This window comes from Podarcis pityusensis, assembly GCF_964106645.2.
Source record: "Podarcis pityusensis genome assembly, chromosome: 9".
Lineage (NCBI taxonomy): Eukaryota > Metazoa > Chordata > Lepidosauria > Squamata > Lacertidae > Podarcis > Podarcis pityusensis.
The window spans coordinates 49,828,740-49,855,788 of NC_138034.1; the positions used below are offsets into that span (position 1 = coordinate 49,828,740).

Consider the following 27,049-nt stretch of genomic DNA (forward strand, 5'->3'; position numbering starts at 1 on the left):
CATCCATTAATTTTCCCATGATGGGAGTTGCTTTGAACACAAGATGCCATGCCATATTTGTCCAAGTGCAGTTGCATGTGACTCATAAGTACGAGTTCCTGAGCTTTTGGCTGGTTCCCAAGACTTTGCCAGAATGAGTCTTTCGAGACGTTTGTATCTAGTTGGATTTCCTCAGCTGGATCAAAGTGGCAGCAGAGAGCTTTCCCTAATACAGTAATCTTTTCAACTCTGAAACATGAACCTCGAAAGACTTATGCCAACTCTTGTTTGTCTCAGACCTTAATCTGCAGAATGAAATAGAGAGAGAGGGCTGTTAACTCAGCATGAAGTTCTCACAAATGCCTACTATTTGCATAGCAATAAACTACCAAATTATTATTTAAACTGATATTGCAGTAAAAATAGAATCATTTGCACTTTTGCAGGGCCTTTTCATCTGTATCCTTTCATGCACTGTAATTAAAGCTTCAAGTACGCATCATAAGCAGAGGGATTAAGAGAAAATTGTCCAGTCTTGCTGAATAGGTGACTGGCAACAGTGAGACACTAGTGAGTTGTTTTGCATCGGGGACTATGAGTGAAAATTGTAATGCAAACTTTTGTTTCCACGTTGGAGAAGGAAGGGCACTGGGAGTCTTAAAAGAGCCACCAAATAAGACTCATGTTTATCCTATTTATACCTGCCCTGGGATTGCAGAAGTATGAAAAAAGACACCAGGCTTTGCCCCAGGCTTGCGGAGCAAGGGCCCCAGGGTGTGTGTTTTATTGCTGCAATCTATTCTAAACTGCCTTGGAGAACATTCAGTTGAAAGGGGGTGCATAAATATTTGAAGTAAATAAGCAACAAGCACCCTAACAGCTGAGCAAGGGCTTATCCACACAGTCACCCAAAATGTTTCCAACTTTTTTTAAAGAATTTTGTCATTTTCTTGTTCAGTAGTACTATGTCTTCCCTGAACTATCATGATATTCGTAATAGGCAGGGGAGTGGAGAAGGAGGTTGAGCCTAATGCTATTTTCCATTCCTTGCCATCCACTTTTATAAACTTAAACAAGATAAGTGCTTTGTTGAAAAGTCTGAATTAGCAAATTTCTAGCTCATACTGCATTTGAAGCTGCCTTATATGGGGCCAGATTATGCATTCACATGGTAGTTTATTCCACTTTCATGATGTTACCCTACCTCTTAATTTCCACAATATATTTGAGCTTTTCCATGATGTAAAAGCCACTGCCAGAACTATAGTGGGATATAGCACACACCCAGAGCCATCTGTGTGTTTAGCAAAAGGGGAGAAATCAGCTTCCTGTTTTTGTTTTTCTTTAGTTCCTCCATTCTATTTTCAACATCTGGATCACATTGGCAGAAGAATAGACCACTACGAAAGGCCAGAGTTATCTCTAGGATCATATGAATACATTGCGACTTTGGATTATTGCAAGGTAAGTCTGTTCAGCCTGGAAAACAGTTTGTAAACTTTGTGCTAAATTAAGGAGAACCCATTACATTTGTAAAACACACACACACACACAAATGAAAGAAGGAAAAGAAAGAAGAGAGAGACTCACTTGCATGGATTATAGAGGGAGGAAAGAGCTCTGCAGATACTTAGTAACTATTTGTTGAGGAATTAGGTGCCCTTTGATCAGTGAGGCTTACTACCAGGTAAGTGTCCTTAGGGCTGCAGCCTTAATGTATACCCTCCAACATTTCTCCGAGAAAATAGGGACGTCCTAAGGAAAACTGGGACATTCCAGGTTCAAATAAGAAACCAGGACTGCTTCTGTAAATCTGGGACTGTTCCTGGGAAATAGGAAAACTTTGAGGGTCTGTTACTGGTTTAAGCGTAGTCTCTAGTTTTAGTCTGCACCAAAGTCAAGGTGATTATGTTGTTGTTTAGTCGTTTAGTCGTGTCCGACTCTTCTTGATCCCATGGACCAGAGCACGCCAGGCACTCCTGTCTTCCACTGCCTCCCGCAGTGATTAAACCCAGTTCTAAATGCATTAGGTGAAATCTGAATAAAGTTAAATGTCACATAAGTTCACATTGATTTTAATGTGGGTACTCACAGGCGTCTGCTTGGCTATTGTGAGAATAGAATGCTGGACTAGATGAGCCTCTGACCTGATTTAAGTGTGACATAGAGTTGTTTACTGTTGCAAAAACTGTTATGTGTGCACAGTGCATACACTGTAAGAGCATTTCCATTAATTTCAGTAAAGGCACTCTGTCCATACCCTTTCCTTTTGCAATTACAGAATGTGCCCCTCAGTTAAACTGACTGGACATCCTGTACATGTCAAGGCAACTATTTGTACACGTACAAAATTGCACAGACCTCTCAGTCAGGTTGTATGGGGTTAAGCTATTTTCATTTTACACAAGGTTTTAATTTTAACTGTTGACAGTCCCTTTTTACTGTTGACGCTCCACATTGTAAAGTCTTTCACTAGAATGGTACATTCATGATTTGGGGATAGTGTATCGAATACAACAAAAGCATAATGATGTATTTCCCTCCTACATTGAAGGAAAACCACAATTTTTCTTTGCCTTATTGAATAACAGTGAGGATGAACAGCTAGAAAAACATTAACAAATAACAGCTGTTGAGTAGTGTTGCAATTCTTTGGAATGGATTTAGTAAATGCAAATTTTTTGCTTTTTCAATAAATGTCTCACAAGAGTGCCAACTTAGCCCTGCGACCAGGGGTGCCTGGAGCTGTGGGTGCCATGCAGTGTGAATAGCCCTGGCACCGAAATTTCTGGGTGCCTGGCCCCTTCATGGGGATTTTTGTGGGTGCTTGGGCACTCAGGGAGTTGGTACCTGTGATGTGTCATGAATCTCTCCAAGGTCTTTTGCTATAGAATTTACATAAGGTATGAGAATGTTTGTCAGCCTGCTGCAAATGCAGAAACTGGAACAGCTTTTGAAAACCTAAGATCTCCACTTACATTGCTGTAGCTCACATATTTTACTGCCGGGTGTTGCTTTGGAGTCACTTGGAAATGAATGAAAGGAAAATAAGGGTTGTTATGGCTAGCCTTTAAGTATGCTGACAAAAATCCTGCGCTCGTTATCACCTTTGTTGCTGATATGTACTTCCATCTTACCATATCCATTATTAACCTGTGAATGTTTCGATGAACTTTAACAAGTAAATTATAGGCCAGGAAGTGACTTTCACAAAACACTTAACACGTGCAAGTGCTCAGGCTGATTGTTTGTTTGATAATGGAAATGTTAGGGGAGCCTCTTGTGTGTACATTCTGAAACCAGGAGTCTGCAGTGCTGGGGTTGGGATGGAAAGTATGTTGTTTATCATCTTTACGTTTTTGGAGCAAAGGTGAGACTGCAACTGATTGTAACGGATACCTGATATCTCAGTTGACTCTCATAAATTGCCTTGGCGCTGCGGCTTTCTTTAAAAGAGCTCTGAGACACATTTGTGTCTGTTTCTTTGAGTATTTGCTTATACTTTACATTTCTAAAGTAATTAGTCTTCCAAAAATTGCTGAGCGTTGAGTATAAATAGTGGAGGTATCAATGTATTTGATTCAAATTTGGGGGGGGTGTATGTTATATGACGCTTCACAAAAGAAGCAGCAGCATGCAGAAATCTGTAGGTTTCTGCAGTAGTTGTGCCTCTTGGTTACATATATGACACTTGTTAAAGGATAAAAACTACCTGTTGAGGACCAGCCACATGTTGCATTAAATGGGTGCATGCATTTAATGTGCCTCATCTTACCATTACAAATAACAGGCAGATCAGAACCATAGTGCACGGAGACATAGCCCTTTTTCTTTTTGCCATGGTCCCAGTGAGCATCTTCCCCACGTTCACCAGCACTCTGAAGCTGCTTTTTCATCTGGGAAGCTGTCTCTTAGGGTGAAATTCTGTGTGTGTGTGTGTGTGTGTGTGTGTGTGTGTGAGAGAGAGAGAGAGAGAGAGAGAGAGAGAGAGAGATTTCAGTGGCACCACAGTGCATGGGGGCCACCTATGTGTGCCGAGATTTCAGTGGCTCCACAGTGCATGGGGGCCACCTATGTGTGCTGATCCCAGTGTCTCTTTCTCCCTGCCAACTTTGGTTTTTTAAAAAATAAAAACAAGATACACGAAATTACACGCATTTAACCTATTGTCTTCTTGGGGTTGTTTATCAGTAAATGCTGAAAATCTGAACTCTGTTTTCTCATTGCTACAGTCATCTGAAGGTATATATTTTTGAAGCTTTTAAATTGGATAAATAAAAGCTTCAGAAAGAAAGAAAGAAAGAAAGAAAGAAAGAAAGAAAGAATAGAAGATGAAAAATAAAAATGGTGAAGCTACTTGTTAAACACCTAGGTATAAATATTGTGTGAGGGGAAAAATATTTGTCCAATTCTTAACAGCTTTACTGAAACACGACTTTTGTCAGTAAAAAACATTATCCTACGGCAGTGACTTACCTGTGCAAATAAATAAGCAAAATGATTGCCCAACAATTATTAGGGTAGTCTGTGGAAATATCTGAGTGGATTATGAATCTTTGGTAAGTATTTTATTTTTCCTGGTTTTTGTGGTTGAATTCTTTTCTTTCTTTCTTTCTTTTTTTTTTTTGTAGAACAACAAGCCTCCACAGCCGCCAGCCTATATCTTCATGATTGATGTTTCCTACAATAACATAAAGAGTGGCCTTGTTAAACTTATCTGTGAGGAACTGAAGACTGTATTGGATAGACTTCCAAGGTAAAGACAACAGTAAACTTCTAGTATATTTCGCATCCTTGGTGAAGATGTAGTAACTGCCAGGTAAAAATTCTTTGGTGTTTGCATAGAATTTGCTCCATGCTCTTTTTTTCCTTCTGGATATCACTTTCTTGGGGTTCCCAGTTTTGTTGTTTTGAAAGATTCTGCTCCTCATCAAGCACTGCAGCCATGACATGAATGGCACGGAATGTCTTGGTTTGCTCCCTCCTCCTCCATGTTGTGACTGCAGACTCCATATGTACTCCATCCACTGGTTTTGCTGTGCTGTAGGAAGGTCAAACTCCTTTAGTTCTGTTCAGCTTGTTCAAATAATTAATGCCTTCCTGTGTCCCTCAAGAAGGCAAGCATTCCAATACTGTTTGAGGTGCATGCTCTGTAGCATGTTTCAACAATGGCACGTGAGACAAGGGAGCCACAGTTAACCAGTGCATATTGACGTACCAGTGTCTACACTTCTCCCTTGTTGTGAGTGGGAAAACAAGCCGACTTTAAACCATGGCTTCAAACGTTGGCTTGATTTGAAGCCACTAACCCTGGTTTCTGGGTTTTCTATGATTACATGTTGAATCTTTTGCCATTTGCGCGTATCATTGGCTTATAGAACTAAATCAGGGTTTTTGGCTCCATGTTGTCTTCAAACGCTAGTGTTTAATTTGTATACATTGGGCTACAGTCGTACCTTGGGTTACGAACGCTGTGGGTTGCGCATTTTTGGGTTGCAGACCGTGGCGAACCCAGAAGTACCAGAATGGGTTACTTCCAGGTTTCTGTGCTCGCACATGCGCAGAAGCGCAAAATAATGTCATGTGCATGCGCAGAAGTGCTGAATCGCGTCACGCGTGTGCACAGACGTGGTCTGCGGGTTGCAAACGTACCTCCCACACGGATCACGTTCGCAACCCGAGGTTCTTACATACTGGATAGGAACTGGTACAGGGCTGTGGTGGTGGTTGGCAGAAGTGAGATTTGCTTTTCGCTCCCTTTACTCATCTGATTATTCTGGATGTATTTCCTCTTTCTCTTCACTCCCGCCCCCTAAAGCTTCAAACAGGCATTTAGCTTAAAATAAAATAGTAACACTTCAGGCTCCTGGTAGTGTACGTTCATCTGTTTAAATGTTTACCTGGCTTTTCCCCAACCCCCCAGTTTGAAATTCAGTAGTACTTCAGAGGGCAGAGTGGGAGCAGGGGCGCCACGCAGCATTTTCCTGCTTGAGGCAAAGTGGGATGTGCCACCCCACTCTGCTGCTCTGCTGTGCCATCTTTGCCTCAGCTCTGCCCACCTATACCAGCAGCAGCACCACGCCACCTCCGCTGCTGACAGAGAAGTCGAGCCGCCATCAGCGCTGATTTCTGGTGAGATCTTGCCGAAATCTTGCAAAATCTCTCTCACACTGTGAAATCTTGCGAGATCTTGCAAGATCTCACAGGAAATTGGCACCAGTTCCAGCGGTGGAGGTGATAGAGCACCCACAGTAGCACAACCTTGGGGGCTTCCGCTGCCTGAGGTAGCTGCTTCACCCTGCCTCATGGATGGGCAGAAAGGACTGACTTTAGGACTGTCACAAGGACAGCTCAGCAACACCCTTCACATCTGGGTTTTGCTGAAGCCATGGGGGGGGGGGACAGCTGCCCTTGTGCTATTTTCTGAAAGAAATATGGCCAAGAAAAGTGTGAGTACAAATTCATGGTGGGCTCACTAGTAACACTAAGGCTGCATGCACACCATACATTTAAAGCACAGATCTTCCCCCAAATAATCTTAGGAACTGTGGTTTACCCCTCACAGAGCTACAGTTCTCTGCACACTTAAACTACAGTTCCCAAGATACGTGTGTTCGTATCCTATTGATGTTCAGATGTGGCCTTTCATTCACTTTGTCTCAGGCTAAATCTAGGTCTTTCGTAAAGATTGTTTCTTGTTGTACAGTTTAGACACTCGTGAGATGACAATTAATATTAACGTCGTAATTAATAAAGCTCTCTTTCCCCCCTCCTCCATGCAAAATAATGCTTTTGAAATTTAACCTGCATCTGTGTTTTCTAAAACCATTTCTCTTCCAGGGAGGAGCAAGAGGAGGCTTCAACTATTCGGGTTGGATTTGTCACCTACAACAAAGTCCTCCATTTCTTCAATGTGAAACGCAATCTTGGCCAGCCTCAGATGATGGTGGTCACTGATGTCAGTGAAGTGTTTGTCCCTTTACTGGATGGTTTCCTCGTCAACTTTCAGGAGTCAAAAGCTGTCATAAACAAGTAAACATATAAATTATGCTTTTTATGCTCAGGTGTGAATATCTTCAATAGCAATTACCTTGGGTGATTTCATCAATTTTCATCAATTTTCCACCTACAAAAATTGACAACCACATATTTAAAGACCATGGTTATGACCTAGAGAGATATGCATGTAAAACCTGATTGTATGTGTGCTCCCATAGGTGCATAATGTCTGTAGACCAAGCTTCCCTAATCATGAGTCCCTCAGTGTTGTTGGACTACAACTCCCATCACCCCTGACCTGATGTCTGGAGCTGATGGGAGTTATTACAACAATACGAAAGCCGATGCAAGTAAAGACAAGAACTTTAAACAGTAGGCCCACAACCTACGTGGGGGTTACCTTCCAGGCACTGTGCCTAAAGCATTTATTCACAACACACTGGATGCAATAGCGGGTGGGGTTGCCAAAGTCTTTTTTCCAGGATGCCGACCCGTTTTCTACTTCCATATATATATATATATATATATATATATATATATTCCAAGTTTGTAAAGCTCAATGCACAGAACTTAAATGCACTTAAGTTGCCAGCTTTCTGTATGCAAATAAATAATATGACTAAGATTGCACTGCTAAAAATACACTATTTATAGAGTGCATACACAAGAGCCGTAATTTATTTTGGTATATCGGTGCAGTCAAACGAAAGTTGCCTTACAGCATTACAAATTTGCCTTTTGATTGAGGAATTAATGTTTTTGTGCAGTATTCAACAAATGGCTTATAATTTACTTGAAAAGTATTTTGTAGCTTTTAAAATCTTTTTACTGCATTCAAAACTTCTAAATAAATTAGAAAGCAGTTTCTTCTGCAAAACAGGGAACTGTGCATAGTCTTGTAGAGGCTAATGCACCAGCAACATTTCTTTTCTTTTTTTAATGCAGAGTTTAAATCTTTCAGCAAAGGGGCCTGGTGTCTATATGATTTATTTTCTTTGAAGGATTATCCTGTCCATTCCAACCTGTTGAAACACTGGTCTTTTCCCCCTGTCATAGCTTGCTGGACCAGATTCCAGAGATGTTTACAGACACTAATGAGAGTGAGACTGTCTTTGCTCCTGTTATCCAGGCTGGCATGGAAGCGCTAAAGGTTAGAATGTTCTTTTCTGTGCAACAAAGTCTTTATTAGGACTGACTTTATAAGCCACGAAAGCTCTTCTGGAGGAAGGCTAGTCTTTCCCACAGGTCACAGCAGGAAGCAAAAGGAAACACCAACCATAGTACTTTGTAATATAACTCAGAATCCAAGCATACTGCACACAGGTGCAAAACAGTAAATCCTTCAAATTATACAGATTATAAATTGAAGTCATCTACTTCATAGCACACACACAACACTGGGAACCAGCTGTCAATCTTAACTTTCCAGTGTATGCAAAACAGATATGGACAGTACTCTGTTGTTGTTGTTTTAAGTCATATTTGTTAAATATATAAAACAGTACGTGATTCCCCTGCCCATTTACAAAGGCCCTATATACCTGAAGGAGTGTCTCCACTCCCATCGTTCAGCCCTGACACTGAGATCCAGCTCTGAGGGCCTTCTAGTGGTTCCCTCACTGTGAGAAGTGAGGGTACAGGGAACTGAGCAGAAGGCAGAGGGCCTTCTCGGTAGTTGCGCCCGCCCTGTGGAACGCTCTCCCATCAGATGTCATGGAGATAAAAACTACACAATTTTTAGAAGACATCTGAAGGCAGCCCTGTAAAGGGAATTTTTTAATGTTTTACTGTGGTTTTATGATTTGTTGGAAGGTTCCCCAAGTGGCTGAGGTTATATTGTGTCCGCTGCGGTGCTAGTCTAGAGTCCAAAACATAGAAAGAATCGGTGTTCAAATTACAGTGGTAGGAGAGGAAAGGAAGTGAGGTGGCACATATCACAGAATTTAGCTTTTCTTCACACAGGAGTCAATCTGGAAGGCCTGTAGCTCAGTGGCTGAAAGGCTTTGGGAACGGCTCCAGGTTCAGTCCTTAATATCACCCACTAGGACTGGGAATGACTCTTGTCTCAAACCCTCAATAGCCACTGCCACTCAGTGTGTATTGCCACTTGGTGGCACATTTGGACATCTAAGAAACCACATGCCAAAGACCAGGCAAAGTTCCTACTACTACTGCATGACAAACAAAAGCAGACAACCCCGCCTCCAAAAACAAGCAGTCCCCTCCCCAAACCACGTTAGAAAAAGTCAGTCTTTAAAAAGAGGCCTTGGTAGGTGTTGTGGGGTATTGTGGTGCCCACGGGAACCACATTGGGGAGCCCAGTAAAGTTTGATGGATCAGTGGTCTGACTCAGTATTGGTTATAGGTTTGGTTCTTACCACAGTTTTTAAAATAATTATAGGTAGGTACCAATAACAAACTTAGTTGGTCTCTAAGGTGCTACTGGAAGGAATTTTTTTATTTTAAAAAAATAATTGTGTGGCTTATTTGCTGAGTTGTCATGATGTAATCCTGTTTTGATGCCAGGCATTAACAATTTTGGTGTCATTCTCAGAGAAAAGCAATATAGCTGGTGCCTTGGCTCTTTTTGTATTAAATATCGGCATGTTTCTGGAGAGGGTAAGAAAGCTGAAGCACATTTCAGTTTTCAGGAAAATGTATTTATTTTTTATAAATTTATATAAATGCCAAATGGCATCTGTCATGAATGAAAGAAATAAACAAATGTGCTGGAAGCAGACACACAGGGAAATTAAAACCAAAACCCATAAAATGAATACATGACAACTTCAAAGAGGGCAATCTGAGTCCATCTGGAATATTTTTTGTGTATATTTACCATGAAAGTGATCTCGGTGGCCGTGCAGACTTCTCGTCTCTGCATTTATTTTCCTTTGTTTCTTTTCCGCATGATGCCAACTGTGAGCAAATACAGTCAAACATCTTATGCTACAGCATAAATCAAATCTTCTCAGTATTTTTCCTTTCTTTCACCATCTTCCTGGGAAAAGGAAATTGGTGATCGGGTAAAATGGGTGCTATTTGAAAACTTTAAATACACATATTGGGGAGTTTTGGGGGGAAATGTACTAAACCTTGGGTAGGTCAGTAATGGCACATAAGCAAACTGCTAAGGCTCCAGTGTGTGGGCTGTACATTAAACTCACTCCTTGTGTGAATTGATGGTCAAGACCAGTATGAGAGCCAATGTGGTGCAGTGGTTAGTGTCGGACTAGGACCCGGGCAACCAGGGTTCTAATCCCTACTTGGCCATGAAGCTCACTGGGTGACATTGGACCAGTCTCTGCCTCTCAGTCTAGCATAAGAACATAAGAATAGCCTGCTGGATTAGGCCAATGGCCCATCTAGTCCAGCTTTCTGTTTTCACAGTGGCCAGTCAGATGCCTCTGGGAAATCAGTGAGCAGGGTTGTTGTGGAGATGAAATGAGGAGGGGGAGAACCATGTACACTTCCTTGATCTCATTGGAGAAATAGGTGGGATATAAAGGCAACAAATAGGACATATTCCGTTTCTGGATCCCAAACTACCCTCATGCCTACTCCCCACCCTCACCCCCTGTAACGACTATATTCTGTTTCTGGGTGCTACCAGAGGTGTGTTTATTCTGGCACTGATGATGCTGATGCATGTTAGCATCAAAATACCAGCCCGCCCATCCCCAATTTAAACCAGATTTACCCTTTCCAGATTAAATGGGGAGGAATGTAAATGGCATTTTGATGCCAACAGTTCTGTGAGGGTGCTGCAAAAAATAGTAACAATAAATATATGAGGAGCATGATTGCAATATCTCAGTGACCAGCTTGGTAATTCAGTCCCCATCTCTAAGCCCCCTCAAGTGATAGCTATGAGCCTTATGATCTCTGACATATAAAAGTACAATTTCCACTGTTTCTTTTCCTCTTTTCCTTGATTTATACTGGGAATACACGTGGATAACTGTTCTGAGAATTATTTGAGCAACTGCATCATTTTAGGCATCTCTGAAGCAATTACAAAAAATTATGGAATTTGTCTTTTGAAGATGCTCAGAGTTCTTGCTAACTGTCTCAAAGCAGTGAACAGAATATTGGCTTCAGCTGGTTTCCCATCTCTGCTCAGCTGAAAAACTTGCCAGATGAATATCATGCCATTTATTTGATCTACATGGTGCTGTGCTTGAAGATGATTCAGAAACCTTCAACTGGTCCAAAATGCACGCACCAGATTTCTGGTCGGAGTTTCATTTGGAGTTCAAACATCCCTTTTTTAAAAACAGCTGCAGTGGCTATTCTGTTAGACTGGGATAGTAAACATACACATACCAGAGTCTTGTTGTGGCTTAAATACTAGCAGATTTATTGTAGCATAAATAGATGGTGATTCTGAGAGTAAAGTGTTAGAAGTAAAGTGTCCAGAAGTCTAACTCAATTCTGCCAATTCCCCATCAGCTGAGGGATTTGATGCAAAGCCATCAATCTTTGTGTTTCATCCCAGATCCACAGCAGACATTTTCCTACTGGAAAAGTTTCAGGTTGCCTAAAAGCAAACACTCCCCCATGCCCAAGCTATTTTTATTGTGGGTAAAATTGGAGGACAAAGTAAAATTGGATTGTCTGTCATTGGTAGGGGAGTGTTTGTGATGTACCTGTGCCTTTTGGCCAAAGTAAAAGTTGGGAAAACCTCTTCTGCTGCTATGTTTCATCCCTCTGTGGTGGTAAAAAGCACAAACAGTGGCAGGTCAGCATTTTCCGTATTATAAGTGTTTTTGTACTGCATCTAACAGACTTTGCTGGTAACCCTTATCTAGAATGCAAACCTTCTGGTATTTGCTTTCATCCTTAAGTCATCCTTTAAACCCTAGATTATTGAGTTTGGGGAGTGTTCCCATCACAGGTGTCTTTTGAAGCTGATTCACTGTTTTTTTAGACTAGATCAACAGACAGCTTGAATAGCACAGTATAGCAGTCCAAGAGCATCATACAAATACATGCCTGCCTACCTCTGCCCTGGTCTAGTCCTGAAGTCACTCACCTAGGAATAGCAAAACAGAAAGCTGCACAGGCTACAGTATTGTGTACTCTGCCAAGGTAGGCATGCACCAGAGCGCAGCATCAGAGGATCCATGACCATTCCGGCCCAAGCTGTATCCTGTACTGAACTCACAGCACCCTTCCCTAATTGCATTGCCAATTTGTTGGTCATGGCAATGCAATTAGGGAATAGCAAGAATAGTATCATTCTTCCTCTTGCATTTGAGCCTCATGAGCAGGTTAGTGCTGGCACACACCTGCGCTTAGAATCTGGCATATTGTTTCCATCCCCCTAAGTATAATGTGCTTGTTTTGGTTGATCCCTAAAGGTCAGTCCAAGAACTACATGTTGTGGAGTAGGGCCCAGTTTGATTACGCATTGCAAGTGGACAATTTATTGATTTTTCTAATGCACTGAAATGTGTTTTAATTCGTTTTGTGCCATTTAATAATTCCTGGCATACTGTTAGCATGAACTGCCCATAGCACTAGTTTTCTCATTTATATGTGTATATTAGCACTGATATATTGAGGTGTTTGTAGTAGATTATTTGTGGTTATTTAAAATTCTGAACTTCCCAGTTATTTTTTTCAAGGTGTCACCAAAAGTTCAAATGCTAAAGAAACGCACTATTTAGTTTCCAAAGTTTCCAAAGTAGTTTATGCTGGCATTTGAGACTCGGCTGAAATTGTATGGAGATCTGGCTCAAATATTTATAATGCCAGCTTGAAAAAAGGTCATTTCTTGTGTCTTTGCAACAGGCAGCAGAGTGTGCTGGAAAGCTGTTTATCTTCCATTCTTCCCTGCCGACTGCAGAAGCACCAGGGAAGCTGAAAAGCAGAGATGATAGAAAATTGGTCAATACAGAAAAAGAAAAGGTATTTCAGTGTGTGTTTGTTTTTTGCATGCAACTTAGTACAAAAATATATGTTACTCTCAATGGGTAACGTGAAGCTATATGTCTGTTTTTTACTTCAATTAATTTCGGATTCAGGGGGATTGTTATTGGGAATGCAGTGTTCTGGGAAAAGTGTTCCTCGGGACTAAAATAGCATCACCCTGAATCACTACAAGGGTCATAAAAAAAGTTCCAATTGGTGCCTGTAGGAACCTTTTAAAAAAACTTCTCTACCTGTGCTGGGGACTACACTGATTTTAGCTCTTTTTGCAGCTGGAGGCATGGAGATAACACTTTACTTATTCTTCATTTTACCGTAAGAGCCCAAACTACATGCTATGCTTAATGTACAGTGTGAAGGTATGCGATCAGGATTGGAGGTTTATTAAGCATAGCATGTAGTTTGGCTCTTATGGTAAAATGATTAATAAGTAAAGTGTTATGCTTAGTAGATATTTAATACAGCAACAATCATATCTCTAAACTGAATATCAGTTTTTGTTAATCATCTTTCCCACCCAGTAATTCTTTTGGTGATTCTTGTCGTTGTTTAAGGAATGCATCACAGGAGTGCCTTTATACTAAACATTTATTGCATAAGTTACTGCTGCCATTTTCCTTGAGTTTTGCTGTTAACTATTGCATTTAATGTATTGGGTTTATTTAAACTGATTCTTTCTATTGTTAACCAGAGTGTATGTTTAAATTATTGCTACTTATGAAATAGTATATTTGTAATTAATGTAAACAACCTTGGGAAGATAATAGTCTTTGAAAATGGGTTAGAAATATGTGAGATGAAGTAAAATAAAATATGCATTTGCCCTTGGAGTTGACATGCTATGTTAACATTAGCAGCCTCATACGCAGTGGTCCCATTTTGAAAGCTTCTTTATACATCTTAATTCAAAACTGCATCCAAACATAGACTAAAATGGGCTCCTTTGATCTCTGTAAGCACCATGCAAAATTTAGTTACAATATCTTAAGAGGTTTCCAAATGCATGGTGAACAAACAACTCTATGAAATATATCATATATGGGTATAGTAGACCTTTTAAATGTTTTCGCTGTGTTTGCTTTCCTATTTTTTCTGCTAATTCATATTGAATTATGTCAGGTTGTTTTCATGAATGGTGTTTTGTTTGTGTATTGCTCAGTACTTTCCTTTAAACTCTCCAGACACTGTTTCAACCCCAGACAAATATTTATGAGACCCTGGCCAGAGACTGTGTCGCTAGTGGCTGCTGCGTGGATCTGTTCCTTTTCCCAAACCAGTATGTTGATGTAGCCTCCATGGGCCTTGTAACAATGCACACTGGAGGAACCCTGTACAAATACAACAATTTTCAGGTAAATGTCAGAAGGTTCTCTTTCTGTCCACTTGGGTACATGGAATTTGACGTGCATAATATGCTGCTGTTTCACCTGCAAACGAAATAGTAAGGATCTAATGGTGTCCTCTAATGGACCAAATGTAGATTTGGAAATAAGTCACAGCATGTCTAGGTTAGATACTTACTGTTGTATCCGGAGTTTGTGAAAAAGCATTGCTTATTTATACAATATGAACTAGAGCAGAGCTGATACTACAACTCTAATCTTAAAAGGTAAGTGTTGAGGGAAAAGTGCAAATGCGTACTAATCTTCTACTGAACTGAGTTCTCGCAAACCCCTGAATCTTTTTAATGAAATATCTACTACTCTACATCAGTGTTAAAAATAAAGCCATTGGCACAACATTGAAGCAGTGAATGTGGTTAAAAGCAAGCTCTGTCTCGATCAAGAAAAAGAATTTCTGAAAAAAGAATTTCAGATCTTTTCAGCTTTAAAATGTATGCTTGCTCCAGTTATTAATTTAGAAAACAGGCATTTCGTTTGTTAAACATCCATTATTGATTCTTGGATTCATTTGAAAGATGTGGGCTTTTGTCACTAGTATTATGTCTGAGAAGTTAACAAGCAGGGTGAGCTGCTTTTTTATATATATAAAAAGTCTGCTGGAACATTGGTGAGTCTGAGAGCCCTATGAAAGTTTTTTCACTGTACTTATTAAAAGGAAAGTTGAATACTGAATTTCTTAAGAGCATGCAATTCTGTTCAAGTCCAGGAACTACTTTCAGTATGTTGCTGCCATCCAGTGGCAGGTCTATAATTTGCTTAAGAGATCTCTCCTTTTATGTTTTCATTTAGGTCCATTCTGACAGCCCCCAATTTCTGAATGATCTCAGGAAGAGTATAGAAAAAAGGATGGGATTTGATGCTATCATGAGGGTTCGTACTAGCACAGGTAACAACAAGAAATTACAAGTGGCCCCTGCAGTAGAAATTGCAATGTGCTGTACTCAGTTCAGTTCTCCAATCCCTCCAACAGTTAGTCAACATTTTGTAGTCATTAAGAACACTCATTCCTCAGTTAGCTTTTTGGGGGTTCCCTCTACATTCCTTCCACTTTTTTGTACCTCGGGGTTCCCTTAAGGTTTCTGATAGGTCCCTGATGCTGGTGCTGTTGTAACTGCATAATCGATTGCCTGAACCAGAGACAGAGAGGGGAGGTTTTTTTCTGGCCCAACTACTATTCAGCTTTCTTAGTTGCAGTTCTCCACACTTTTAGTGGAACAGTCTTAGTGTGTCATTGGGAATCCAGCAAAAGCAGAGGAACAGGGTTAGGTCCATAGCTGTCAACTTACAGATTTGAAAATAAGGGACCAGCAGCCAAAATAAGGGACCTGCAGCCTCACCTGTTCCAGGCACTCCAGTCTTCCTGTCCTCCTGCAGTCTGGTCAAACTCATACTGGGTAGCTTCGAGAACACTGTCCAACCAACTTTGTAACCAGAGGTTCAACTGAATAGAATCTGAATCACATGTACCACAAGGCCTATGCAGCCTCAACTTAAGATGGCTCCCCGGCCTGGCTTTGCACTGCAAAGTTTGCAGCAGCACATGCAACAAAATGGCGCCCAGCATTCAAAAAACCCCTCAGCTTGCATTAACTAGCCACACACAAGGCATGCAAGCTCCACCCCCGAGTCATTCTTAGACTTCTTATTGGGTGAGCAACACAGCCAAGCAACACAGTTAGAGCCTCCCTCCTCCCTGGCCGGCAGGGAGGGAGGGAGAGGAGCTGCTTCCTTTGAAATTTAGGGGACATCATTTAAGGGACATTTAAGGGACATCCATCAATAAGGGACAGCAGCGGGACATGGCGCTAGAATAAGGGACTGTCCCTTCAAATAAGGGACACTTGACAGCTATGGTTAGGTCATATGTAAACATGTGAACAAGCCATGCATGCTTTCCAAATGAGAAACTGCCAGTGTCCCAGGATTTAATAAGTCTTTGAATCCCATAGTTCAGAATACATTAGCAACTGCTGGCAGCTTCCCAAATCTAGTAGTCATGGATAATCTGGGCTGATGTTATGGTTGGCCCCATTCATCTCTAGCAATAGTGTGTTTCTGAAGGTCAATTAACACATTGCTTCTCGAGTTGAAAATACCATCACACAGTGATTTAATCTTTTTGTCAGATTCATTTTAACATTTCGTATGAATGTTCTGCAGCATAGTGTCATGGCATTCATCGCACAAGGGCAAAGGTTTGAGAACTAACATAATAAATACCAACTGTTGCCACACAGAGCAATTTTCGAGTGAAATGTTAGCCATGTAAAACTGACAAGATAACAGAAATCTGTGGTTGCCCTTCCACATCAAGTAACTTGCACATCAGTCTTGAGGATGGAAGGAGGGCAGAGGAGGAATGCCACCTCTGACAGTCTTTCAGCTCTGGTGCTGATGCTGCTGATAGCCGGCAGTCCATACATGAGATTATTTTGCAATCTGCTCTAGGTTTCAGGGCTACAGACTTTTTGGGAGCTGTTTACATGAACAACACCACGGATGTCGAAATGGCAGCAGTAGATTGCGACAAAGCAGTGACAGTGGAGTTCAAGCATGATGACAAGTTGAATGAAGACAATGGAGCTTTAATCCAGGTAACAAGCTATATAGGTTCATGTGCTTGGTCTGTTCAGGGTCTCTCTCTGTGATTGATAAATGTGTACAGCATTCCAGACATTTCCCCCTAAAGTAAGTCTTGTATTATAAGAGTTTTCCAGCATTCCAGACACTGATATTTTTCCACTAGGGAAATAAGATCCTTTTGCCCTAGTTACTGCAAATGTGGAATGGGAAGGCACGATCTTGTCATTTGCCTCAGGCAGCAAAATGGGCCCTTTCCTTTCTCCATCATGTGAGCTAGCAACCATCCTGAGGGCACTAAATAAAAGGAAATATCCACAAAGTTGAAGCAGCAACTGTAAGGAAACCTTGCTCTTCTAGTGAGAAATAGGTTTGAATCTGGATGGAAGCTCCTCCCAGCATAAGCATAACATTACACAGATTTATCTTTCTGTTCATGAGAGGGTCGATTTATTCCAAGGATGGTTTCTACACCATAAGAAAGACAATGCTGGAAGGAGGAAAGCAGGCAGTTGGGTCACTTGTCACTAGCAACATCAAGCATCCAATGGTTGTCCATGACACCTGCAAAGCCACATTCTACATTCCATCTTGGACTTCCACATTGGCAATGGGATAGTGACCTCCCATACGCTTGAGGGCAGCTGGCTAGCTTTAGGTTGTACAGGGGGAACAGAGGACTGCTGAATAGTCCCCCAGCACCTGCCACCTGAAGTAGCTGCCTCACTATGCCTAATGGTAGGGCCAGCCCTGAAGGCACTCTCTCTTACTGATCATATTGGCAAGCACGATCCAGTGCTCCTCTCATAGCAGGACGAGAGGACAGAATTGCAAGGAGACGTGTGGATTGTTATTAGAACAGAATGGATGCAAATCTACAGCAGTTTTGCTTCCCAGTGTCCTATTAGAGAGATTTGAAAAGCTGAGTATTCCCCCGCCCCCGGCTTTTCTGCCTCAATAGAGTTGATGCAGCAATTCTTTAAAACCTAGATGTGCTATAAACTTCCACATGAGGTGAAGACTTTTTATTTTGTCATGACTGCTTCCTCTCTCTCTCTCTCTCTCTCTCTCTCTCTCTCTCTCTCTCTCTCTTTTGGTGCAGGTTGCAAATCTAGTTCTCAAAATGACCTAAACCCTTTACTTTTAGTACAGTTAGTCATCCGTCTGAAATATAGTCCATGAGTCAGCCACAAATCCTTGTTGTAAATGTGGTACAATAAAATATAATGAGCCTTGGCAAGGATGAAGGTGTTCCTTAGGAAAACACATCTCTGCCCTAAGCCCTTGTATATCAAAGGGAAGTGGAGGGTGTCTGTCTTGGTACCACAAGAGCTGAATCAGAACCATATGGTAGTATTGCTCAACCTGAGGATCCCTTTAAGATGGGATAGAATATCACCAGGGTTTTTTTTGGGGGGGGGTGTCACAAGACCCACTGTAGTTGTGATTGAAATTTTTTATGCTGTTTTTAATGTGGTATTTCACATAGTTGTGACTGCCCCTGGGACCTTGTAATAAATATATGAATACCGATAGTAAGAGATGAAATTATGGTTTCTGAAAAGTGAATTTCACTTTTATGTTAATTGCAGTGTGCAGTTCTCTACACATCGATGAGTGGTCAAAGACGACTTCGTGTACATAATATTGGCCTTAACTGCAGCTCCCAGTTAGCTGAGGTATACAAGAGCTGTGAGACCGATGCGCTTATAAATTTCTTTGTTAAAACAGGTAAGCTTTGGATGTATGCTTTGGGAAAGGGAATTTGAGGGTGGCTGTGGAGCCTAACTTCTTGAGTAATGCCAAGTATTATAAATCAGAGATGGCACATCAGAGACACATTAACTTATTGGATGCATGAATAAAATGTCCTAGGTGTTGCATGTAGCTGGTCATCCTCCTAAGTCAACTTCTTATGTATTTGCTAGGTTCTTACACAAATCACAATCTCATAGTTTAATTCCACAAATTGTAAGAATATTGGCATATTTACATCACATCCCAGGGGCATGCTGATTATAAGCCACGTTGTGTCTTGGACGTATGATAGAAACCCATTCTGAGTACTGTTTTCACTTTCATATGATTCACATTTTAAACCAAGAAGATAGCTCTCTGGGCAGGTGCAATTTATTGTACTTGGATCTGCTTTAAAGAGGTCTGAAATGTGTTTTTAAGAAGTTGATCAAATAAAACTCTGGTTAGTAGTTGACTTCTTCTTAATTCAGTAAATAAAAGGATGTTGCTTTACTCAGCCATCTGTGAAAAGGTGGAATGGCGGAGCGAAAGAAACAACTTGAGTTTCATCTCACTTTCATACCATTATAGCTTACAAAGCCATTATCAGCCAGCCATTGAAGACTGTCCGTGAGATCCTGGTGAACCAGACAGCTCGTATGTTGGCATGCTACAGAAAGAACTGTGCTAGCCCATCTGCAGTGAGCCAGGTATTTTATATTTTCAGCTCCAAATGTTTGAGTTTTGTGCAATGTTGGCTGTTGGGGTTTAGCTCTGAAATCCCAGTTTGGAACATGGGAGTTTGACAGAAAGCTGTACCTTCTAAGGAAATATTGGCCCTCCATGTTTTTTAATACGCAGTTTTGATTTCCACCACGTCATCTAACGAGTTTTCCCATTGCAGCCTAGATTGTAAGGCCAACAGATGGCAACTCCCCCCCCCCAAAAAAAAATCCCATGCCAGTGTAAATGCCAGTACTGGTCCTTCATAAGTAAGTGTGGAATCCTTTCTCACTCGGTTACTTTTTTAGCACTGGGGGTTAAGCATGACGTAATGAAGAATATCACTTTGCTCACTGCCTAATTAATCAGTAAAAGAAACATTGTACATTTTTCACCAGTTACATCATCACCTTAAAACCATGGGAGGTAAGCACCACCTGCTATCTTGGCATAAAAAACACCAAAGCAAAACTTTGACAAAGTTAATTCCCTTTGTGGACTTTTTCAGCCAAAGATATTTTCAGCTTTAATTATCGTTTTCATGACCAGTATTGCCGCCACCAGGTTGTTCTAGGCAAATCTTTATTTTTGTGCTATGTGTGTCCACTGTATATAAAAGAAAAGGGCAAGGTATGTGGTGAATTTTTGGTGCAGTTTCCACTGGATATTGTGTCACAACACAAACCACTTTCCTGCTTAATCATCATATTGGCATGTACTTACTTTATATGTTTACCACAAAATCAGCCCTTACGTCACCTAAAATGTGGACAGTCAAAGGCAATTTTCAGCTACAGGCAACCCCTGATTTGTACCGGCAGCAGAGTGTGCACAAGTCTGTTCTGCACCATGCGCCGTTGTGCACATATCAAATGCATGTAAACAGTGGTGTAGCTAGCTGCTCGGGTGCCCGGGGTGGCGCACCCTGAACCCAGGAGCAGGGCAAGCTGCCCATGGGGTGGAGCAAGCCACCCATGGGACGGGGTGAGCCGGGGCAGGACTCACTGCAGGGCTTCCAAGGAGTCCGCCCGCTGCCTCCCCATCAGCTCTAGGGCGAAAGAACAAAGAGTAAAGGTGCTCCCAATTAATGTTTACACCCACTCCCCCCCCCCCGAGTCACCCTCATCACTTCGTTGTCTTGCAACCCGATCTTACAACCACTTTGCTTTCTGTGCTGCCAGATTATCTGCTCATTGTGACTTTGGGCTGGGCGGATGTAGGCTTCCCAGTGAGAGTCTATTAACTCTCTCTCTTCCAGTTCTTCATCTCCTAGCTGTTCACCACCCAGTTCTTCCCAACTTTTGACTTCTGAAGTATGTCCCTCTGCAAACCACTGTTCCAAATCTATACTGCCCCACTGCTCCTGGGAAGATTCAGGATCCTGATCAGGAGCAGAGAGAGGGGGAGGCTCCCACCATTTCTCATCTGTGCAGCCCTCCTCAGCACAGTCCCTGACATGCTGCCATTTCAGGCAGTGCAGAGCCTGCAGGTGCCCGAGCCACCGTGTCACTCCCAGGAGAGACGTGTGGCTGCAGGCCCCTTGGTAACGCCCCCCCCCCGTGTGGCGCCCAGTGCACCCCGTCCCCCCGTGTAAATCAGCCGTTGCTTGTATGTGAAAATAGTGACTGAACAAACAATAAACGTCAGCCTTTGGTTTGTTTCCTTTGGCACATGTCTGGTGAAATGCTCATTTAAAAACTAAACTTTCAATGCTGAATAAACAAATGGTGCAGTAGTTTGACTTTACCTACTTTCTTGTCTTCCAGCTTATCCTTCCGGATGCAATGAAGGTGCTCCCAGTCTACATGAACTGTCTTCTGAAAAGCTGCGTGCTGATAGGCAAACCCGAGATTCCCACGGATGAAAGAACTTTTCACCGACAACTGGTCATGTCAATGGACGTTGCTGGCACCCAACTTCTATTCTATCCACAGCTTCTGCCAATTGTAAGTTGTTGAGAGAGGAGCGGTACAACAGCAGGTATCAGGGCTGGCGCCATCACAGGCATCCTCTGGGAAGTGCTAGGGTGCTGGGAAGGCCTTACTCCATCACCTGACTGCTGATTTTGCTACCAGACAGTGACCACCACATTGAAGCCACCCAGAGGAACAGAGTTCCATGCTCACACACCAAAACAGACAGCATAATTTTACATACACCAGCCCAAATAAGGCTGGTAACTCAGAGAGGCATACAGGCCCAGCCCTCTGCTGGGTGGACAGACTGCCTGTCCGTTTGCCCACAGCAGCAGCCCAGTAGCAGAGCTGAGCCAACAGCTAGGCATATCCCACTGGACTTAAGTTGCCATCACCGCCATTTTTAGGTACACCACTGGTAGGGCCAGTGTAAGTAAGACATTGGTTCTGGTGAGTGCATGTGCACAGACCTGGACACTGTACCCAAAACCACTTTCTTGCAACCTCCCCCAACACACACAACCCCTCAGCCACCTCTGAGGGCAGATGAGTGGCCCACAGCAGTTGCAGGAGGCAGCCTGGCAACAGCAGACTCTGGAGATGGGCACTGAGGGCAGTTTACTCAGAGCCACGCAAAAGGAGGAGTTGCTCTTGGTAGGTACGTTTTCATACATGAGTCCAATAGGAAACATTTTTGTGCCCCTCAGTGTCCATCTTTGAGTCCCTTATTCTGCCTGCCTATTTCTGTACTTGCAATAACTTTGTACCATTTTGGTGGTGCCAGTATAGTAATACCACAATCCACTGTTGTGGCAATGTGACAAACCCTGGTCATTCCTCAACCTGGGAACATGGAAAACAGCCTTGCACCAAGTGGACTATGGATCTATCTAGCTCATTATTGTCTGCAATCACTGGCAGTGACTTCCACAGTTTTAAGATGGATCTTCTTCAACCCTATCCAGAGATGCTGGAGATTGAATCCAGGATCATCTGCATGGAAAAGATTTTCCTGTCTTTCCCAACTGGTTACAGAACCACTTGCAAGGCTGCAATACTGCAACATTGGGATGTTCTGCAGCCACTTCTTTTGCAATCTGTCCTGAACTCACATGTGCTGATACATTTGCTTTATAAAGTCAGAAAATGACCCCATAATAAAAGGATTGAATTTAGTCTCTCCAGTGTTACTGGGGGCAAGTGGAAGGAGATGTCAGTTCAACAGCCTACAGCTGGTGTGGCAGATGGAAAATAAAATTGTTTAGATTCAAAAAATATTTGGAAAGGTGCATGATAAGCAACTAGAACAGCTTCCTACCATTTTATTCATCTAGCAACAATATTTGCACTATTTACTTGCAGTGAACATACTATAAAGAAAAGGACTATGTGCTAAACAATCTAACATTATCATTACAGCACTCTATGGATGTAAAAAGCGACGTGTTCCCCTCTGCTGTTCGCTGCTCCGAAGAACGTCTGTCTGAAGGAGGGCTATTCTTACTGGCAAATGGGGTACACATGTTCTTGTGGCTGGGAGTCAGTGCCCCACCAGAGCTTATCCAGGGGATATTTAATGTGCCCTCCTTTGCACATGTCAGCACAGAGGCTGTGAGTACACATGGTGGTGTAAGATGGGGGTGGGGAGAGGTGTTGCGTGCTTGCCTTGAAATGCAATCTCCAGTTTTAACGTCTGTTTAATGATAAAATGTCCACTGGCAAGTACACCTTTAAGATCATCACCACCCCCCCTTACTAGTCAAGGGGGCTGAAAGTACAAACACTCTGCCAGTTCACAAGCAGGCAGTGGTAAAGAACCAGGGGTGGGTTTCTGCAGCTGAGGGTTATTCTAGATGAAAGGAAAATACTAAGTTTCTCAATACGTATATTAACGCCCCTCCTCATCTGCTCAGGATAATGGATACCCAGCTGTTGTTCTCTGGCTGCATTAGAACCGCACCCCAGCAGAGAGTAACATGTGGGTCAGCGTTCTTTAATTCAAGGGAAGCCCAACCCTTTACAGTTTAAAGAGCTATAGTATAAATTGGATGTGCAAACAGATTTTCTTTCTGTCCTACCCCCAGCCCATTCCTGGGCTTGAAATGTCCCAAATTAAAAAAACACACACAATTCTGCACACCTCCAGAGACTTCAGTATACAGTGGTACCTTGGGTTACAGGCGCTTCAGGTTACAGACGCTTCAGGTTACAAACTCCGCTAACCCAGAAATAGTACCTCGGGTTAAGAACTTTGCTTCAGGATTAGTACAGAAATTGTGTGGCGACAGCACAGCGGAAGCGGGAGGCCCCATTAGCTAAAGTGGTACCTCAGGTTGAGAAAGTTTCAGGTTAAGAACAGACCTCCCGAATGAATTAAGTTCTTAACCTGAGCTACCACTGTACCTGAAGGAGCATCTCCACCCCTGTCGTTCAACACTGAGGTCCAGCTCCGAGGGCCTTCTTGTGGTTCCCTCACTGCAGGAAGTGAGGTTACAGGGAACCAGGCAGAGGGCCTTCTTGGTCGTGGTGCCCGCCCTGTGGAACACCTTCCCATCAGATGTCGAGGAAATAAACATCTATCTGACTTTTAGAAGACATCTGAAGGCAGCCCTGTTTAGGGAAGTTTTTTATGTCTGATGTTTTATTGCTTTATCATCATCATCATCAATTCTGTTGGGAGCCACCCAGAGTGGCTAGGGAAACCAAACCAGGTGGGTGGGAATGAATGAATGAGTTAAACATTATTGAAATCCTCTTTAAAACTCTAGTATTTTCTGCAACTTTGGAAAGGAAGTAAGTTAACATAACATGGGAAGCAGAAAGGAAACACGCAAGATGCTAAATGCAATTGAAAAGCAAAATGTCATTTATAGAAGAAAATCAGAATTCGCATGGTGTTAAGTTGCAGCAGTAGCCCCAACTTATGGGTATTGTTGTGGTGCATGTATTTAACTGGGTTTTCATGTTACAGAGAGCTAAGTTGCAGCTGTTGGCATAGCAGCCTATATAAAATTTTTGTAGTATCTAAGTTGCAACTTAATATGGGTGATTAAGACCCATATTAAGAGAATGGATTTAACACTTTATTCCTTCTATAGTCCCAGTCTGGACCACACGCACATACACCCCACTACTATTTGCTCCAGAAGAAAGTTACAATTGACACCAAATACTAGCCACTTACTGTAGAAGATCTGGATTGGGAATATGGGTGGGGACAAAGGTTTTAATCCCCTGCCACCCCAGAATCTGAAAAAGAAAATGAGGCTGGCCAAAGTAAGTAGTCAGGGCTGCTTACTGCAACAAATACGATGTCAAAACCCATGAACAATTATAATCAAAATAAATCCACAGTTGCAAATAATAGTAATCCAGATTAAAATCCAATGCAATTTGGTCACACCATAGAAGCCCCCCATCTCCCACAATATGTAAATAAGCCCGTCTTTTGACCCAAATAAATTCTTTTATACATTAATTTTCTGTGCGTTTTTATCATGCAGACACTTCTTCCTGAAGTGGACAATCCCTACTCTAAGAAACTGAGATCAATGATTGATCATCTGCAGAGCAAAACACCTTATTCCATGAAGGTAACAGATTAAATTTCCCTTGTAATGCTATTTTTAAAATGCTTGCTGAACTGTGCAGTTTTGACATGGGGATAGCAAACAGAACTTCTTTCAAACCCTTTCTGCTTTGTGTTCAGTGAAGTTTGTTGAAAGGTACAACAGACTCAAGGCAGTATTTTTGAATTCTTACCACCTGGATCACAACTTTTCTTTTCAGATCCTGATTGTGAAGCAAAGGGAGCAAGCAGAAATGGCTTTCAAACAATTCCTGGTTGAAGACAAGAGTATTTATGGAGGAGCTTCTTACGTGGATTTCTTGTGTTGTGTTCACAAAGAGATCTGTCAGCTGCTCAACTAATGGATGCTTGAATATTAATTCTCTTTGCATTTTGTCAAAAGGGACTATTCTTAAGTGACCAACCACCAGAAGGTGCTTTTTAACGCTACTTTTTTTGTACAGTTTCTAATTTCATACACTAGTGCCCCTTTTCATAATAATGTAGCATAGGCAAGTCTGTGCTCAGGTATAACTCCTATGGGAGAGCATTTATTGTTCTTTAAAAGGAAAAATATTTCTTATGGCAAGATCTGGAATCCTGGAATCTTTCAATGCTTAAAGCGTGTGGTTTTCATTTCATAAACTTTCAATAAATTGCAAAGCATTATAAAGTTGTTACCTTTGATTTTTAGTGCTCATGAACTGATCGTTTTGTTCTCAGCCCTGTTATGTTTTGGTCTATTTACAGTTTCGAGTTGATATACATTTAAGTAACTGTTCTTTTCATTTTGTGTGCTGTGATGCACCATGGTAACCAAAATATCAAGGAGTTGGAGCACTTTCCTTAGGATGAAAGACTTAAAAACAGGGGTAACAGACGGTGTTTTCCAGACATTGTAATTCCCATCCCTGACCATGTTGGCCGAGACTGATGGTAGTTGTAGGCCAACATCTGGAGACCATACTGCCTGCTCCTGTTGCTTAAAGCATTTGTGGCGGATAAAACAGAAAGTGGGCAAAAGCTTTTCTCCCTCTTGTAACGTTAGAACTTTTAGTAACTCAAGGAATGGCTGCTGTAACTAGGTAGGTCTTTTAGTCTGAACCAGTAGTGTGCTACTTATGCACTAAACCAGTGGTTCCCAATTAGCTAAGTATTGCAGTCCTCTTGTTTTTCCGAAGCCAAGCTATGGGCCTCCTACTTTTGAAAAATGTTTATGTATATCTGGAGTAGTTTTTGCTTTGTGAATGGTGCCACGTTACCCTCCAACATGTCCCACTGCAAAACTGGGATGCCATCTTCTGTGCTGCACTCCCACATGAATCACGTTACCCACACGAAAGCACAGCCGCCCAAAAAATGTGTGGTTTTGGGTGCCGCAATCTGATGTGTTTGGGGGCGAAAGCACAGCCCCCAAAAGCAGGCTGTGCCGGACAATTGACAGGTATGTGCCATGGACTCACTGGGTGGGTTATGTGGACCCCCAATTGGGAACCACTACATTAAACTGTTAGTTTGTTAAACAAGCTAGGACACTTTTTCTTAACAGCTTGATACATTTTCCATCTTCATCTCGGTCTATCCTGTGTTCTGTTGCATCGTAACAGAAACAGTATTTCATAGTCTTTTATTACAAGAAGCCACTATCGCTATACTACACTGTTCTTGCAAAAGGACCCTACCTGACCAGACTTAAGTGTCCATGATGTAGTCCACCTTCGTGTTTCCATAAGTGCCTCTAGGAAGTGCATAAAGGACATTAAGCCATCTCCTGGTGTTCATCCCAAGCTTCTGGTGTTTGAAAGTATATTGTCTCTGATTATGAGTTTTCGTTCAGCTGTTGATGGATGTATATGAATGTCTGATTCTTTTAAAAAGCCATCTAAATTTGTAGAACATAATATTCTTCAGAAGCTGGAAATTACTACCTTGAGAAATAAACTATTACTTTAGTCCTACAGTAGCTTTTATCTTTACTTAACTAAGACCATTTTAAAAGCATATTTTACATCCCCAATTTTCTTGGAGTCGGTATTATACAGGATACAATCAATCTCATCCAGTGGTGCCTTCTCTCATGTAGGATGTGGAAATACACTGGTCTTCAAAAAAAATCATAGGTTGCACAATAAACTGACTTTAGAATTTCGTTCCCATTCCACTAGGTGGCAACTCTACCTAATCAAACCAAAAAGGTTAACCCGAGTCAC

The 27,049-nt window shown here is 41.9% G+C and overlaps 1 protein-coding gene across 1 annotated transcript in view; it reads left to right on the forward strand.

Annotated features, from left to right (window-relative positions):
- Nucleotides 1–26,799, forward strand: part of SEC24D (SEC24 homolog D, COPII coat complex component) — a 58,179-nt gene extending 31,380 nt beyond the window's left edge. Inside the window, exons 10-23 of the mRNA XM_081021903.1 lie at nucleotides 1,328–1,443; nucleotides 4,611–4,735; nucleotides 6,820–7,011; nucleotides 8,035–8,128; nucleotides 12,775–12,891; nucleotides 14,094–14,264; nucleotides 15,105–15,201; nucleotides 16,764–16,909; nucleotides 18,488–18,626; nucleotides 19,224–19,342; nucleotides 21,122–21,301; nucleotides 22,691–22,882; nucleotides 24,775–24,864; nucleotides 25,061–26,799. Of these exons, the coding sequence (XP_080878029.1) occupies nucleotides 1,328–1,443; nucleotides 4,611–4,735; nucleotides 6,820–7,011; nucleotides 8,035–8,128; nucleotides 12,775–12,891; nucleotides 14,094–14,264; nucleotides 15,105–15,201; nucleotides 16,764–16,909; nucleotides 18,488–18,626; nucleotides 19,224–19,342; nucleotides 21,122–21,301; nucleotides 22,691–22,882; nucleotides 24,775–24,864; nucleotides 25,061–25,201 (1,919 nt within the window). The 3' untranslated portion in view covers nucleotides 25,202–26,799. The remainder of the gene's footprint in view (nucleotides 1–1,327; nucleotides 1,444–4,610; nucleotides 4,736–6,819; nucleotides 7,012–8,034; nucleotides 8,129–12,774; nucleotides 12,892–14,093; nucleotides 14,265–15,104; nucleotides 15,202–16,763; nucleotides 16,910–18,487; nucleotides 18,627–19,223; nucleotides 19,343–21,121; nucleotides 21,302–22,690; nucleotides 22,883–24,774; nucleotides 24,865–25,060) is intronic.
- Nucleotides 26,800–27,049: the final 250 nt, after the last annotated feature.